This window comes from Hypanus sabinus, chromosome 9 (genome assembly GCF_030144855.1).
Source record: "Hypanus sabinus isolate sHypSab1 chromosome 9, sHypSab1.hap1, whole genome shotgun sequence".
In the NCBI taxonomy this organism is placed as follows: Eukaryota; Metazoa; Chordata; class Chondrichthyes; order Myliobatiformes; family Dasyatidae; genus Hypanus; species Hypanus sabinus.
The window spans coordinates 51,718,247-51,735,673 of record NC_082714.1 but is presented as its reverse complement, the minus strand read 5'-3'; the positions used below and the strand labels follow the sequence as shown (position 1 = coordinate 51,735,673).

Genomic DNA, 17,427 nt, shown 5'->3' with positions numbered 1-17,427 from the left:
ACACAATTATACTTCTCGTCAATACCGAGTACACCATTTAAAAAGCACAGTCTAGGTTCAATAAAGTACATGAACCTCTGTGGTAATGTCTTTAAATAAAGCTATTTGGAGTCAGGTGTTCCAATCAATGAGATTAGACTGGAGGTGTAGGTTGTAGAGGATTCTTGTCCTATATAAAAGACATACAAGGTCAGGTTACTAACACAGCCTGCTCTTCAAGAAAGATCTGTTTATGTGCACCATGCCTCAATCAAAACAACTTTCACAGGACCTTAGAAGTAGAATTAATTGTGGAGATACATGAAGCTGGGAAAAAACAAAAGCATTTCTAAAGACTTGAGTGTTCATCAGTCCACAGTTAAGAGAAAATGCCTGCAAATGGAGCAAACTCAGTACTGTTGCTACTCTCCCTAGGAGTGGGCATCCTGCAAAGATCACATTAAGAGCACAATGTACAATGTTGAAGAAGGCTAGAAAGAACTCAAGAGTAACAAACAGCAAAAGACTTGTAGGAATCTCTAGAACTTGCTAAAATCTTTGTTCACATGCCCACTACAAGAAAAACACTGAACAAGAATGGTGTTCATGGAAGGACACCATAGAGGAAATCACTGCTCTCCAAAAAACATTACTGTACGTCTCAAGTTGAGAAAAGACCATCTGGATGTTCTGCAACACTTCTGGGACAATGTTCTGTAGATAGATGAGACAAAAGCTGAATTTTTGGCAGAAATGCACAATGCTATATTTGGAGAAAAAAGGGCACTGCACACCAACACCATAACCTCATCGTCACATCTGGAATTTCCAGTTGGCAGACGATTTCCCTCCTCACCGCTCTGACATATTGGGAAATTGTAGCAGTGTGCTACACGCAGCGCTAAAATAACGAAACGGAGTCGGTAAACTGCAGTTAAAGAAAGATTTTATTCAAACATCACAGCCTTGCTTTAAAGCCTCCCTGATCCCACCCTCCCCGGACACGGATGCTGTAGGGGCACATACTCACAATCCCCCACAGGCTTTTCCCTTTGTTGGTGAAGCAGACCTGGCGCCCTTTTGGGACTGGCCTTTGTGCCGGAGCACTGGCTATTTGTGAGCCTGTTCGAGTGCGCTAGGAAGTGGGTCGCCACAAAATCATGTATGTGGCAAGTTAAAGCAGTGGTTTGCCTTTGCCTTCTGCCGGGTGAGTTTTTTTTTAAAAAAATAGTGATCACCAGCACGGGTGGAGTGTGTGCAGGGGAGCCAGCCAGATTCAAACTCAGGACCTCTCGCCCCGAAGTCCAGCGCTGATGCCACTACACCACCAGCTGGGCAACCCCATACCAACAGTGAAGCATGGTGGAAGGAGAATTGTGGTTTGGGGCTGCTTTGCTGCCTCAGGGCCTGGACAGCTTGCAACTGTTGAAGGGACAATAAATTCTAAATTGTATCAAGGCATTTTACAGGAGGATGTCAAGTTTGGTCCATCACCTGAAGCTTAACAGAAATTGGATGATGCAACAAGACAATGATCTGAAAGACAAGAATAAATCAACAACAGAATGGTTTAAAAAGAAGAAAATTTGTGTTTTGGAATGGCCAGGCCAGAGTCCAGCTCTTAACCTAATTGAGATGCTGTGGCATGAAGCTGAACAGGGTTACTCATAGGTATCCCAGAAACAGTGATGAACTGAAACAGTTTTGAAAGGAGGAATGGTCTCAAAATTCCTCCTTGCCCTTGCGCAAGTCTGGTCAGCAGCTACAGGAAACATCTGGTGGTGACTATTGCTGCTAAAGGAGGTTCTACTTGTTATTAAATATAAAGGTTCACATACTTCTTCCAGCCTGGACTGTGAATGATTAAACATTGTATTCAATGAAGACATGAAAAGTACAATTGCTTGTGTGTTATTAATTTAGACAGATTGTGCTGGTCTATTACTGTGACTTAGATGAAGATCAGACAACATTTTATGAGTAATTAATACAGAAAACCAGGTAATTGCAAAGGGTTCACAATTAATCTACAGTTGCAAGAAAAAGTTTAAAAGTTGGCAAATGGAGCATAAAGAGAAAATGTGGAGGGAAGATTTTGGAAGAATGAATGTAAACTGTAAGATTGCAAAATGTTGCTACACAAAGATCTGGGGATCTCAGTAGATTAAACAAAAAAGGTTAGCATACAAATATAGGAGGAATTAGGTAGGTTAATGGAGTATAAAAATAGGCAAATTTTGGATGCTCACAGGATGCTGGTGAGACCACACCTAGAACACTGCATTTAGTTTGATCTACATATTGAAGGAATGACATGCTTTCATTGAAGGCAGTGCAGAGGAGGTTTACTAGATTGCTTCCTGGAACAAAGAGATTGATGTATGGAAAAAAAGATCGGGTAAGCTGAGATATGCTCATTAAGTATTATAGAAGAATGAGAAGTGATTTTACTGAAATTTACAAAGAGTCTATAGAAAATTAACAGAAAGAAAACTACAAGGATGTTTAAGCAGAGGTGTTTAGAACTGGATTGCGCCATTTCAAAACTAGGAAGAATTTCTTCACCAAGTTTCATGAATCTTCAGAGTTCTCTACACCAGAGCTCTCTGGAGGCCAAGTCATTGATAATATTCAAGAAATCGACAAACATTTAAACTACTCTGGAGTCTATAAGAATGGGAGGGTCCAGAAGCTCAAACCAAGATTAGATCTTGTTATTAATTAGATAAGCAAGTTTCTCCTGAGGGTAAACCAATCTACTATTGCTCCTGTTAAATCTTCTGTTTCCAAGAATTACTAATGTTCTTTTGCACTTTATTCTGCATTCAGTTATTTGTTTGCCTTGTTCTACATCAATTCGCTATATGATTTGATCTGTATGAACAGTATGCTAAACAAGCTTTTCACTGAATCTCCATTGATATAATAATAATAATAATAATAATAATAATAAACCAATTTCATTTCCAAATAGTTTTATCAATGATTTTAAAAATTTTCATTCAGTACTATCTTGCGACTTCTGAAAACCCAAATTCAATACAGGCAACACTGTCTTACAGCTGTTTGGCTAAGGATTCACACTTAAAGCATTCACTAATTAAACATTTTAGACACAGAATAAAATTCATTCCCAGAGAACTTCAGTGAAAAAAAGTGAACACATTTTTTTCAACTTACTTCTGACCACCCTGGTATTCGCATTGCTATACTTGGTGGTGGGGGCTGAACCCTAAAACAGGTATGGCTGATATGCATCAGACACCCCAAATGCTTGACACTTGGATAGGGATTTGCAATCAGCAAAACAGAGGGCAAATTATTATTTTCACTTGTCTTTAATAGTTTTTAAGCATCCAATGTCTTTAACAAAAACATTTTTGTAATATTTACATCTTTTCTTGTGTCTACAAGTGTCAGTAAATTTCAAACTGCTTCATAGCAAAGCCTCAAGATGATAGTTCAGCAAAGTTTTCTGTGGATATTTTTTGGGACAGAGCCCCAGTACTCTGGTTCTTCTGACCTGTTCTCTGTATTCCACCTTACAAGTCCCAAGAGGAGAAATACAGAGGCCCGGTCTTGCTGGATACAGTTAAGATTAGTACAGTGACCATTGTTAAATATTTCAGGTAAAGATCAACTAAAATCCAACCCAATGACCAGGAAGCACCTCCGTTCCCTGGGGTAATACCAGTATCTACCTTCCTCTAAACTACTGCCCATCTACTATTTGCATATCACCTGCAGTATCAGAGGACCCAAACACTGCTACACTACCATCATGAATGCATACAGATCGATCCCTCGACCACATTTCTGGAAATCTGACAATCTGGCTGTCTTCTTCTTAAATGCATAGGAGGCAGAGTAGCAGCTAGAGAACTGCTCCAAGACAATGCACTGAATCATCTTCAAGGACTCATCAGTGGACCTGAATGAATACACAACGGTTGTCGCAGATTTTATAAAGACACTTGTGGATGAATGAGTTCCCACAAGAATATATATCAATAAATAGTGCAAAATGCAAGCAAAATAGTGACATAGTGTTCATGGACTGTTCAGAAATATGATGTGGAGAGGTAGAAGCTGTTCCTAAAACATTGCATGTATGTCTTCATGCTCATGTACCTCTTCCCTGATGGTAGCAATGAGAAGAGGGCATGTCCTAGATAGTGAAGGCCCTTACTGATGGATTCCATCTTCTTAAGGTATAGCCTTTTGAAGATTTGTTCGATGGTAGGGAGTCTAATGTCCATGATGGAGCTGGCTGCGTTTACCCTCTGCAGCTTTTCTCATTCCAGATGGCGATGCAACCAGTTAGAATGCTCTCCACAGTACAGAAGTTTGCTATTCTTTGGTGACACATCAAATAGCTTTAAACTCCTAATGATACACAATGGATTCCAGTTCATTGGGCCATTGGTTAATCAGGGTAGCCACTTACTTGGGACAATATGCCGCTTAACATTTTCTAACTAGTGTCAATCATGCGCACCTCATGTGGCCGTTAGACACTACATCAAGCTTAGATCGAACAGTTGTTAAATAGTGTCAGTTGCATATTTATTTTCAAAAAGCAGTGATTTTTTTTTTAAATCAATGATAGTTGGCAAGAAATAAGCAGCAAGACAACTCAGAATTATTTTTTACATCGCAGTTTCAAGCATCCAGATTTGGAAATGATAGTAATAGCTAGGAGTGGAATTGAAACAATCACTAATTGAACAAGTTAGGAACTACAAAAAATTTGAGGTATCAACAATCATCTTGAATGTTACCGTTGGTCCTCACTGGACACACAGCTCTCACTGTGGCTCCAAGTAGTGTTTGTGTGTGACAGCAGCCACACCCAATACACCACTACTACAGGTGGGCTAAAACAGGAGCCAGCTGGTCTCATACCCCAGTGAGATAGAGACATGTCTGTCCTACCATGCAAAGTCAGCACCAGTACATGGCGCAGATGAGATCTACAGTGAGATCCAACAGCCAGAAAGGTGGCTCTGCAAAGCTATATGAAGAGCACAGAGCATGACGAGGCATAGAAGCAGTCACGGGTACCCACTGTTGCAATGTCTACTCATCCCACTGGACCTGGTCTTCCAAGGTCTAAAGAATGGAACTGCCCTAGGACAATGGCTTTTCCACTTTCAAAATTCTCCCGCACAGATTTCCTGTCGTCAGTGGATACACCTGCAGTATCAGAGGACCAGCAGTAGTATTAGCAGTGCCCCAATTTGTTATATATTTCATTTAAATACATAATTAGTTACACAGTTAAAAAGCAATTTGTCTTTTTTAAAGTACTTTTTTGACTATTTCTATAAACACTATCTATTTGGGACAACTGATTAACTGGGCTGAAATGTTCTGGTCCTGATATGACCAAATTAACCTGAATCCACTGTATAGTCGCTGATGTGCCTTTTTTGTAATTGTGTCAATATGTTGGGTCCAAGATCAAACTTGAGATACCAACTCCCTGGAACTTGAAGTTGCTCACCCTTCGATGAGGACTGGTGTGTGTTCTCCCGACTTCCCCTACCTAAAGTCCATAATCAATTCTTTGTCTTACTGATGTTGGGCGCAGGTCATCGTTGCAACACCACTCACCTAGCCAATCTATCTCACTCTCATACACCTGGTTTGTCACCATCTGAGATTCTGAAAACAACGGTCGTATCATCAAATTTATAGATGAAGTTTGAACTGTGCCTAGCCACAGATCATGGGTGTAGAGAGAATAAAACAATGAGCTAAGTACACACACACCCTTGAAGTGTGCCTGTGTTGACAATCAGCAAAAAGAGATATTTCTGACCTGCATTGACTGTGGTCTCTCAATAAGTCAAGGATACAGTTGTAGAGAGAAGTAGAAACCCAGATTTTGAAGTTTGTTGAATAGTACTGAGGGGAGGATAGTGTTGAATGCTGAGCTGTAATCAATAAACAACAAACTAACATCAATATTGCTGTTGGTCAGGTAATCGTAGGCCAAGTAGTGAGCCAGTGAGATTGTATCCACTGTCAACAAGTTGTAGTATTAGGCCAATTGCATTGCACTGCCATCACCCTGCTAACTGCGGAGAGTAATATTTTAAGAAAAAAAACTCTTCAAAGTGTTGTGACTGACTCTTAATAAATCACATAAATACTTTCTTTTAATCACTTGAGTAACAATTTTCTGGCAAATAATGGTGCCTCAGCATATAAAGAATTATGATTAAAACCCAAAGTATTTAGAAAGGATATCCATTACTTCATTTCTAAGTTAGTAAAATTTGTTGGATATTTTTGTAACATAAGGAAACAAAAAAGAAAAACTGAAAAAGACTCCATTAAGAGCAGTCAAAATCAACAAATTAATCCAATTAAATCTGTTTTCCTTCCTACTCTATAAAAATATATAGGGGCATGAAACTTTAAATTTTACATAAATTAACACGATGCAAGTTCAAATACATTTATTTTGAAGCACAGTGATTTGGATCTAAAATGAAAGGATCTGTATTTAAATACCGTAAATTCCGGACTATAAGCCGCTACTTTTTTCCCACGCTTTGAACACTGCAGCAACACTGCGGCCTATACTACGGTGCGGCTAATGCATGTTTTTTTTTCATGCCGCCAAAAACATTTTGCCTCGTAACAGTAGACCAATAAAATTGATGAGTAGTTCACAGAGGTCCAATGAAATTGTACGATAAATCAAGCTCACTTTCACAATTAAATTATTGTAAATCAGTCATTTGTACTCACCCTCATCAACATGGAAAACACTCGAAGAAAAGCATATGATGCAGCTTTTAAGTTAAAGGTGATCAATCTGGCGGTTGAAGGAAATCGAGCTGCTGCACATAATCTTGGCATAAATGAATCGATGTTAAGACGGTGGAGACGCCAGCGTGAAGAACTGAGTCAATGCAAAAGACGACAAAAGCTTTCAGAGGTAATCATAGCAGATGGCCCGAACTTGAAAACTTTCTTGAAGACTGGATTAACACACAGAGAGCAGGCGGCCGCGGTGTTTCCACCGTGCAGATCAGACTGAAGGCTAAAGCAATCGCCACCAAAATGAAAATCGAAGATTTTAGAGGTGGGCCATCGTGGTGTTTTAGATTTATGAGACGAAAAGGCCTGTCCGTCAGGGTACGCACGACTCTGTGTCAGCAGCTCCCTCCCGACCACGAGGAAAAGCTTGCTAACTTCCGCACATTCACTCAAACAAAGATAGCGGAGAATTCCATCGGGCCAGATGATATCATAAATATGGATGAAGTACCTTTGACGTTTGACCTGCCTCTCACTCGGACTGTTAATAAAAAAGGTGACTCGTCCATCACACTGAAAACAAGTGGCCATGAGAGAACGCATTTTACTTGTGTTCTGAGCTGCACAGCATCCGGACTAAAGCTTCCACTGATGGTGATTTTTTAAGCAGCTGACAATGAAAGTTCAGTGAAAGCTGCCATCAAGAGTACAAACTGAATTCCAGCTGTGATTCCTGGGGGCACCACGAAATATTTGCAGCCACTGGACATCAGCGTGAACCGGGCATTTAAAGTGGTGCTGCGCGCTGAGTGGGAGGACGACGAGCGGCGAGAAATCCTTTACCAAAACAGGACGCATGCGAAGAGCATCTTTAACTCAAGTCTGCCAGTGGATCCTAAATGCGTGGAGCCGTGTCACAACATCCACCATCACCAGCGGGTTTCGAAAGGCTGGACTGCTGCGTGATGAAGAGGACCGCGTGCGCTCAAGTGAGAGCAACAACGAAGAGACTGAAGTGAGTGACAAGATCCTGAGGTTTTATTCAATTCGGTCACTGAAGAAGAGGACTTTGATGGTTTTAGTGCGCAGGAGGAAGATGAAGAAGGCGATCAATAACTTTTCCTGGTAGGCTGCAGTATATATATATTTTTTTAACCAGTCGTTAGGAGATATTGGAATGTTGTTCGTGCACTGTTCAGTAAAAAAGTATACGCAATGTAAATTGTGTGTTACCAATACGTATGTATATTTTAAAGTAGCTGTGTTACAGGCACTGTTCGAAAAAAAGCATTTGCAATATATATTTGTTTATGTTACCATACGGATTTAATTAAAAGTTAAAAAAATCCTCACGTGTAATATCTTTCTGTGTAAATATCTCATATTGCAACGTGGGACACCTGCGGCTTAAAATCCGGTGCAGCTTGTACAAGTACAAAATTGATTTTCTTTCTAAAATTAGAGCGTGCGGCTTTTAATCAGGTGCACTCTGTAGTCCGGAATCTACAGTAGTTTCAATTCTGATGTTGGTGATGCCTTTATATTAAATTCCAAATTTATGTAGTTTACTAGTTTTCATTTGTACATCAGCTTTCAGTACAATGAAGGCCAAATATTTATAGAATTGCAATGGAGCAAAAAATATTTGCAATAATCCATTTGAAGGTGGTAACAGTGAACAACCAAAGGCAACGTCCTTGATGCTGTTCACAAAGCAATTTCTTTTACTTCATTTGCATCTTTTTATTTCAGATAAGATTCTGCTGCTGTAGAGCTTGTTACCTGCATCAGGACGCCTTGGGTGATCTGGCACTTTACTGAGTAGGAGAGTATTCCACAAGGCTGCAATCAAAGTGTGTGGCATGGAGGTCAAGAAGCGAGAAGATAGGGTGCGGGCCCACGATCAACTCCATCTCTCGCCAAGTATCAAGGAAGATTGAAATCAAGTGTTCAGCACCATCCACCAATCTCTCGCTCTCTGATCCTGAGGGAAGGTCCTTGCGTTCCAGTGCTTTCTCTTCCCCTTCGGTGCTGTTGGTGGATTGTAGATTTGAACTCTAATTTTGGTTTATGTCTGTTCTGGTCACTCTTTTTTAAAGTAGTAAAAATGGGCAACTTCTTGAATTAGGATAATGAACACTCTGCTGAGCTGAGCATAAATACGCATTTTGATTTTGTGTTCTATGTTCTGTATCTTTGCTAGTTTTTTTTTGTTGCTGTTTGTGTGATTTTTTTGCATGTGGGGGGGGGATGTTGATGTTTCTCTTTGAACAGGTTGGTTCCATGATTCTTCTTAGTTTCATGACTGTCTGTAGGGAAGACGAATCTCAGAGTTGTACACTGCATACATACTTTGAAAATGAAAGTGCTTTGAATCTTGAAATTGAACACCTTATTTCTTGAGCAAACACAAGGAAATCTGCAGATGCTGGAAATTCAAGTAACACACACAAAATGCTGGTGGAACACAGCAGGCCAGGCAGCAGCTATAGGAGAAGCACTGTCGCCGTTTCGGGCCGAGACCCTTCGTCAGGACTAACTGAAAGGAAAGATACTAAGAGATTTGAAAGTAGGAGGGGGAGGGGGAAATGCAAAATGATAGAAGATCAGAGGGGGTGGGATGAAGCTAGGAGCTGGAAAGGTGATTGGCGAAAGTGATACAGAGCTGGAGAAGGGAAAGGATCATGGGACAGGAGGCCCAGGGAGAAGAAAGGGGGAGGGGAGCACCAGAGGGAGATGGAGAACTGGCAGAGTGATGGGCAGAGGGATAGAGAAAAAAACTACTAAATATGTCAGGGATGAGGTAAGAAGGGGAGGAGGGGCATTAACAGAAGTTAGAGAAGTCAATGTTCATGCCATCAGGTTGGAGGCTACCCAGCCAGTATAAAAGGCGTTGTTCCTCCAACCCGAATGTGGCTTCATCTTGACAGTAAAGGAAGCCATGGATAGACATATCAGAATGGGAATGGGACGTGGAATTAAAACGTGTGGCCACTGGGAAATCCTGCTTTCTCTGGCAGACAGAGCGTAGGCGTCCAGTGAAACGGTCTCCCAGTCTGCGTCGGGTCTCCCCAATATATAAAAGGCCACACACCGGGAACACTGGACACAGTATACTACACCAGCCAACTCACAGGTGAAGTGTCGCCTCACCTGGAAGGACTGTCTGGGGCCCTGAATGGTAGTGACAAAGGAGATGTCTTCCTTTTTTAAACAAAGGGGCTTTCCTTCTTCCACCATCAACTCTGCTCCCAAACGCAACTCTCATTTCCCACACATCTGCTCTCACCCCATCCGCCCACCACCCCACTCGGGATAGGGTTCCCCTTGTCCTCACCTACCACCCCACTAGCCTCCACCAACGTATAATTCTCCGTAACTTCTGCCACCTCCTACGGGATCCCATTACCAAGCACATCTTTCTCCCCCCCCCCCCCCACTTTCTGCTTTCCGCAGGGATCGCACCCTACATGACTCCCTTGTCCATTCGTTCCCCCCCCCCCATCCCTTCCCACCGATCTCCCTCCTGGCACTTATCCTTGTAAGCAGAACAAGTGCTACACCTGCCCTTCCACTTCCTCCCTCACCACCATTCAGGGCCCCAGACAGTCCTTCCAGGTGAGGTGACACTTCACCTGTGAGTCGGCTGATGTGGTATACTGCGTCCGGTGCTCCCGGTGTGGCCTTTTATATATCGGTGAGACCCGACGTAGACTGGGAGACCGTTTCACTGAACACCTATGCTCAGTCCGCCAGAGAAAGCAGGATCTCCTAGTGGCAACACATTTTAATTCCACGTCCCATTCCCATTCTGATATGTCTATCCATGGCCTCCTCTACAGTCAAGATGAAGCCACACTCAGGTTGGAGGAACAACACCTTATATACCGGCTAGGTAGCCTCCAACCTGATGGCATGACCATTGACTTCTCTAACTTCCTTTAATGCCCCTCCTCCCCTTCTTACCCCATCCCTGACACATTTAGTTGTTTGTTTTTTTTCCTCTCTCTCTGCCCATCACTACTTGTTCTCCATCTCCCTCTGGTGCTCCCCTCCCCCTTTCTTTCTCCCTTGGCCTCCCGTCCCATGATCCTTCCCCTTCTCCAGCTCTGTATCACTTTCGCCAATCACCTTTCCAGCTCTTAGCTTCATCCCACCCCTCCGGTCTTCTCCTATCATTTCGCATTTCCCCTCCCCCCTCCTACCTTCAAATCTCTTAGTATCTCTCCTTTCAGTTAGTCCTGACGAAGGGTCTCAGCCTGAAACGTCGAAAGTGCTTCTCCTATAGATGCTGTCTGGCCTGCTGTGTTCCACCAGCATTTTGTGTGTGTTACCTTATTTCTTGATTAGAATTCAACAAAACTAATGGTAGTTTTGATGGGGTTGGAGGGCAGACAGAGAATACATTCTAGTTCCTCACTCCTCTAATATTAAATAACAACTGTCAGCCCGATTAAATAATATGACATCAGATCATAGATCATTTTCATACTGCCAATAAACATCAAGTGTAATTCTTCTCAATAGTCTGGACTCATCTTGGCTGGCTTTATCGACCTGTAATCAGGGCAAAATAATACCTCTTGCTATACTCAGTGTTACTCTTCACTGACCAGTAGTATACAATTACAGTTCATCCTGTAATTCTTTGCAGCTATATTTCATGCTTATTTATTTTGATATAGTTATTTCTTTTTTCCTTCTGCAGATACTCCAGCCACTGTTTGAACAGCTTAGACTTAGAAGAGCTCTTTAGAATAATGGCTGTGGTAAATGCAATGCTTATACCAATCAGGCTCAAAACTACACTACCTGATTGCATCTTTCTCTGTATACCTTTCTGTGAATTCTTCTTTTCTTTCTTGTATATTTTGAATTGCTTTCATCACTCCTCACTTCCTTGCTACGTCTCCTTTAATTAAAAGAATGATAACATTAGTTCCTTTTCCAATATAAAACTCTTTCCTCACACCCATGTTCATTTCCCAACCTAATTTTTTCATCACACTTTACCATAAGTTTATCAGATGAATCCATGATGCATATTATGCAACTTCTACACCTTTTTGGGTTCTGGCATTCAGTTCATCACTTTGGCTTTTATTCTTTAGCAATGGCTCTGGGCTGCACATCATCCCCCAATTTGTAAATATATTAGCATTCCTTCATCATGGCTCATTTAAAATGCAGAAATTTACTGCCTAACAGCATTTTACCATCGTAGACGGGGGTCGGCAACCTGCGGCTCCCGAGCCATTTGTGGCTCTTTCACCTCTGTGCTGCGGCTCCCTGTGGCTTTGGGAAATAATTGGTCAGTATTTAATTAAAATGTATTTTATGTTAGTTTGTTAGCTTTTGAAATGTAATTCTAAATTTGAAGATTATGGTGACCTTGTACAATCTAAGTGTGGCGACACATTTCCTGGCACATCCGAAACGGCTCACAATTAGCCAGCATTCCGGCTAAGGGAGATAGCCTACGGGGGTTTGTGAGTACGCGTCTTTTGCAGCATCTGCGTCCATGGGGGCTGGGTTGAGGGAGGCTTAAAAGCAAGGCTGTTTAGTTCGAATAAAGTTATTCGACTGCAGTTTACTGACTGCGTGAGCACACCGCTACAACGTGTTTTTATCGCTATTAATATACGTCACCACTGCCAATACCTGACACCCGTCAGTGCGCGATTTCTTTAATTTTTCGATCCAAGGTAGGCCAACTATGGAGAATTCTAAAAAAAGAAAAGTGACTGAAGAAAACAGAACGTTTAATGATACGTGGACAGATTCATTTGCTTTCACTGTTGACGAGACTGGTTTACCGGTATGCTTAATATGCAATGAGAAACTAGCAAACAACAAAAAGTCAAATGTCGCAAGGCATTTCCAGAATAAACACGCAGCCTTTGCTCAAAAATATCCGGATGGAGATGAGAGAAAAAAAAGCCGTTTCGGAACTGATGCGGAAGGTTGATCTGAGCAAAAATCATTTCCAGAAATGGATGAAGTCTGGAAAATCAACGACATACGCCAGTTATATTGCCGCTCAGGAAATAGTCAGGCACGGGAAGCAGTTTACAGATGGTGAATATATAAAAGAATCTTTCATTAAGATTTCAGAACATCTATTCACGGACTTTAAAAACAAGAGTGAAAATGTGCAGAAAATCAGGGATATGCCCCTCTCTGCAAAGACTGTCAAAGACAGAACCATAAAAATGGCAGAAGACATCACAAGACAGCAAATTAAAGACATCAATTCAGCTGTGGCCTACTCGATTGCCTGTGACGAGTCTAAAGACAAAGGTGATATTGAACAAATAGCGTTGTTCTGCCGGTATGTAAACTCTGCCGGGCCACAGGAAGAACTGATTGAGTTGATACCTCTAAAAGACCAAACACGGGGGGAGGACATCTGTGAGGCTGTCTTGAATTGTTTAAGAGCCAAAGGAATAAAGACCACCCATCTGGTGTCAGTAGCTACTGATGGGGCACCGAATATGACGGGAACGCACAAGGGATTTGTGGCTTTACTGCAGAAGTCGCTGGACAGAAAGCTGCTGACTTTTCACTGCATCTTGCACCAAGAGGCACTGTGTGCTCAAACATTTCCTCCGGAATGCACAGAAGCAATGGATGTTGTCATTCAGATTGTCAATAAAATAATGGCAAAAAGTTTAAATCACCGTCAATTCCGTTTGTTACTGGACGAGCTGGAAAGCGCATATTCTGATCTCCTGCTGCACAACAAAGTCCGGTGGCTGTCCAAAGGGGAGGTGCTGAAACGCTTTGTTGCGTGTCTGGAAGAAGTGAAAACTTTCCTGGGCAGCAAAGGGCTCAACTTTCCTGAGCTGGAACAGCCAGAGTGGCTGGAAAAGCTACACTTCATGGTAGACATGACAGCGCACCTGAACACGCTGAACACAGCTCTTCAACGGGGTAAGGACGTACAGCCCTGCACATGTTGGAGGATGTTTTGGCATTCGAGCGCAAGTTGACGTTGCTTGCCAGAGATTTACAGAAAGGCACATTGTCTCACTTCCCCAATTTGAGAGAGTTCAAACAAGGTCACGACATGATAAATTCGGAGTATTTACATTCTGCAATCATCGCAATGCAAACATCGTTTGGGAAACGCTTCTGTGAGTTCAGAGAGGAAAAAAAAAACACATTATCCTTCCCGGTCACTCCCCTAAGCATCGATCCATCCCTACTAAATACGACTGCATTGTCAGGTGTGAGTCAACCTGAACAAGTATGATAAATATTTTAATTGCCTATTATTTTACGTATATTCATATGTTTTCATTGTTCAGTGAAATAGTCCTTTTATTTTTCAGGTTGACAGCTGGCTGACGTTATTTTTGGTTTGCTGCTGGCGGCAAATTTAAGTTTGGCGTTTTTCATAAATACAAGAAGGACTCAAATAGACGTTGAGTATTTTACTTAAAAGTAACCTTCAACCCAACGTCTTTTTTTCGGAGTTCAAAATGTTTTTGTTGCATGCAGAAATGTAATTTCATTTTCTCTGCAGGAGTTCATCAATTTCATAAATGCAACACATTATAGTTTGTTTATACATAGCATAAAGGCAAAACAAAACGTTGTATGCAGTGTTATTTCATTTTAAATGTCAAGCGGGTTTTGCGGCTCCCAGTGTTTTCTTTTCTGTGGGAAACGGGTCCAAGTGGCTCTTTCAGTGGTAAAGGTTGCTGACCCCTGATCGTAGACGTTCAATCTGAATAGAGACCAGTGCAAATCTTACAAATAAAGCCAACAAATAGATTTGAATTCCTACCTTTGATTCTGCAATACTGTATTTTCACACTTCCAAAATAGTCACCACCTTACTACTATTTTTGTCTCCAGAATTCCTAACTGGCACTGAATACCAAAATACTTGGTATTAATACAAAATTATGTCAGTTCACAAAGTTCCAGTATTGAAAAGAGAAAAGTGGTTATTAATAGGATGATTTAAATCTTTAAACATCTTATTAACATTTTTTAAGATTTAAATTCTTCAATTAGCGACCAGGTTTTCTCCCTTTTCAATACTGGAAGTTATGAAATGACATCCCCAACCCCTTCAAAAACGAGGGAAAAATATGATCTTGCTCTTAGGCATGGGTGCAAGATCTAAAAATATTATAAAACACTAGTAATCAGTCTACTGGCACTAATCTTCCAGAATCAAAAAACAAAGAACAAATTATCCGTGAGGGATTGGTTCCGGGAGCCCTCATGAATACCAAAAAATGCAGATGGTCAAGTCCTTTATTCAACCTGTCTCGATACAGTGGACCTTATCTGACCTCACTTAACCTGTCTCGGTGTGGTTGGCTTTAGGACCTGGTGGCGCAGCTCTGAATCCACAGTGTTCCTGGTCACGAAAATAATCACAATCACGATTGAAAATAAAGTGGAAATAATAAACTGATCAGAAAGAGGTGAAATGCCATCGGTCACTGGAAAAGCGTTAGGCTACAGTCAGTCAACGATCGGAACAATTTTAAAGGATAAAATGAGAAAGGCCCTGCCCTGATGAAAGCTACAATTATTACTAAGCAATGCAGTAGTTTAATTAAAAACACAAAATGCTGACAGGACTCAGCAGGCCAGACAGCATCTATGGGAGGAGGTAGTGACAACGTTTCGGGCCAAAACCCTTCATCAGGAGTGAAGTAACAAGGGATGGTCGAGGGGGTATAAGAAGTGGGGGGAGGGATAAAGTAGAGAGCGAGGAAATGATAGGCTGGAGAAAAATGGGCTGGGGGGGGAGGTGGAGAATTATGGGAAATAAAAGAGGAAGAAAGGTAGGTCTGGGGGGAAATTATAGTGAGGGGGGGGAAAAAAGAGAAAGAGAACCAGACTAAAATAATAGATAGGGATGGAGGTAAGGGGGGGGCAGGGGTATCAATGGAGGTCTGTGAGTTGGATGTTCATGCCTGCAGGTAGGAGGCTACCTAGACAGGAGATAAGGTATTGCTTCATCAACCTGCGTGTGGCCTCATCTTGACGGTAGAGGAGGCCATGGACAGACATATCGGAGTGGGAGCGGTCTGTGGAATTGAAGTGTGCGGCCACAGGGAGATCCCGCCACTGCTGGAGCACTGAGCGCCGGTGTTCACTCAGCAGTGGTGGGATCTCCCGGACATTGAGTGCAAGGCTGTTGTTGCAACACCACTCAACCAGTTGATCTTTCTCACTTCTGTACGTTTCCTCATCACCATCAGAGATTCTACTGACATCAGCGAATTTATACATTTGTGCATTTGCACTGTGCCACAAAGCAGTAAGTGTAGAGGGAGTAGAGCAGCAGGCTACACATGCATACCTAAGGTACACCAGTGTTGACTGCCATCAAGGAGGTGTTATTTCTGATCCTCACAGACTGTGTCTCTGATGAAGAAGTCAATAATAATCCAGTTTCAGAGGGAGGTACAGAGGCCCAGGTTCTGAAGTTTGTTTATTAGTATTGCAGGGATGATGGTGTTGGATGCTGAGCTGTATTCAATATACAGCAGACTCACCTAGGTACTGCTGTTATGTAGGTGATCCAAGGCCAAGTGGAGAGCCAGTGAGATTACATCTGCTCCAAATCTATTGTGACTAGAAGCAAATGAGTTCATGTGCATACTTAGGCAGGAGTTAATGCTTTCCATAATCAACCTCTCAAAGCACTGCATCACAGTAGATGTGAGTGCAGCTAGGTGACAGTCAGTGAGACAGCCCCTTCTTGAGCACTAGTGTGATTAATACCCTCTTAAACCAGATGGGAACCTCCAGAGAGTGAAGATGACCTTGAATATTATATCCAGTTGGTTAGCACAGGGACCCGATACCTTCAGCACGTTCACACTCTTGAAAGATGTTCTGATTTGCCTTGGAGACAGATATCACAAGGTTGCCAGATGCTGCAGGTATTCACAAAGGTGTAGATTTATTCTTGATTTCAAAGTATGTGGAAAAGGTATTGAGCTCATCTAGGAGTGAAGCATCACAGTCTAACGTAACATTAGGTTTTACTTTTTAGGAAAGCAATGTCCTACAAACACTGCAAGAATTGATGTGCATCCAATTCTATCTCTAACTTCAATTGTCTTTTTGCTCTTAAAATAGTCTTCACTAGGTTGAACCAAGACTTCTGGATCACCAGTCTTGAATGCCACAGATCTAGCCCCCAGCAGAATGCAAATCTTATGGTTCATCCATGGTTTCTGGTTTGGTTTTGTCCATTATGTTCTAGCAGGATCACGCTCATTCACACAGGTCTTGAAGAAGTCAGTGACAACTATGATATAGTCATTCAGACTTGAATTTGAATCTCTGAATAATGTCCAGTCCATGAATTCAAAGCAGTCCTGCAAGTGATCACCCACCTCCCATATATTTGAGGTGCTACAGTCCTCAGTCTCTACCTGTATTTTGGTAGTACAGCCAGGCAATCAAATTTGCAAAACTGTAGATGTGGAATGACTTATCAAGTGTTCTTGATGGTGCTGTAACAGCGGTCAAGTGCATTGGCTCCTTTGGTTCCACAGGCGACACATTGGTGGTAGTTGGTCAGAGACTTCCTCAAGCTGGTCTGGGTTGAAATCCCTTGCAATGATTGGAAAGACATCAGGGAGCGATGTCTCGGGGCTGTTGATCACTGTCTTCAGATCCTTCAGTGCCTGC

At 41.9% G+C, this 17,427-nt stretch overlaps 2 protein-coding genes across 3 annotated transcripts in view; one reads left to right on the top strand and one right to left on the bottom strand.

Moving 5' to 3' along the window:
- Positions 1-17,427, bottom strand: part of unkl (unk like zinc finger) — a 179,468-nt gene that overhangs the window by 140,612 nt on the left and 21,429 nt on the right. The gene's annotated exons all lie outside the window — the stretch shown is intronic.
- On the top strand, positions 12,288-14,517 carry LOC132398839 (general transcription factor II-I repeat domain-containing protein 2B-like). Its single transcript, XM_059978678.1, has 2 exons — positions 12,288-14,002; positions 14,088-14,517. Exon 1 carries the CDS (start codon positions 12,618-12,620, stop codon positions 13,743-13,745), a length of 1,128 nt encoding a protein of 375 aa, XP_059834661.1. The 5' UTR covers positions 12,288-12,617; the 3' UTR covers positions 13,746-14,002; positions 14,088-14,517.

Bases quoted from the DNA above. Each gene is read 5' to 3' on its own strand.
- LOC132398839 (XM_059978678.1), top strand. From the start codon at position 12,618: ATGTCGCAAGGCATTTCCAGAATAAACACGCAGCCTTTGCTCAAAAAT.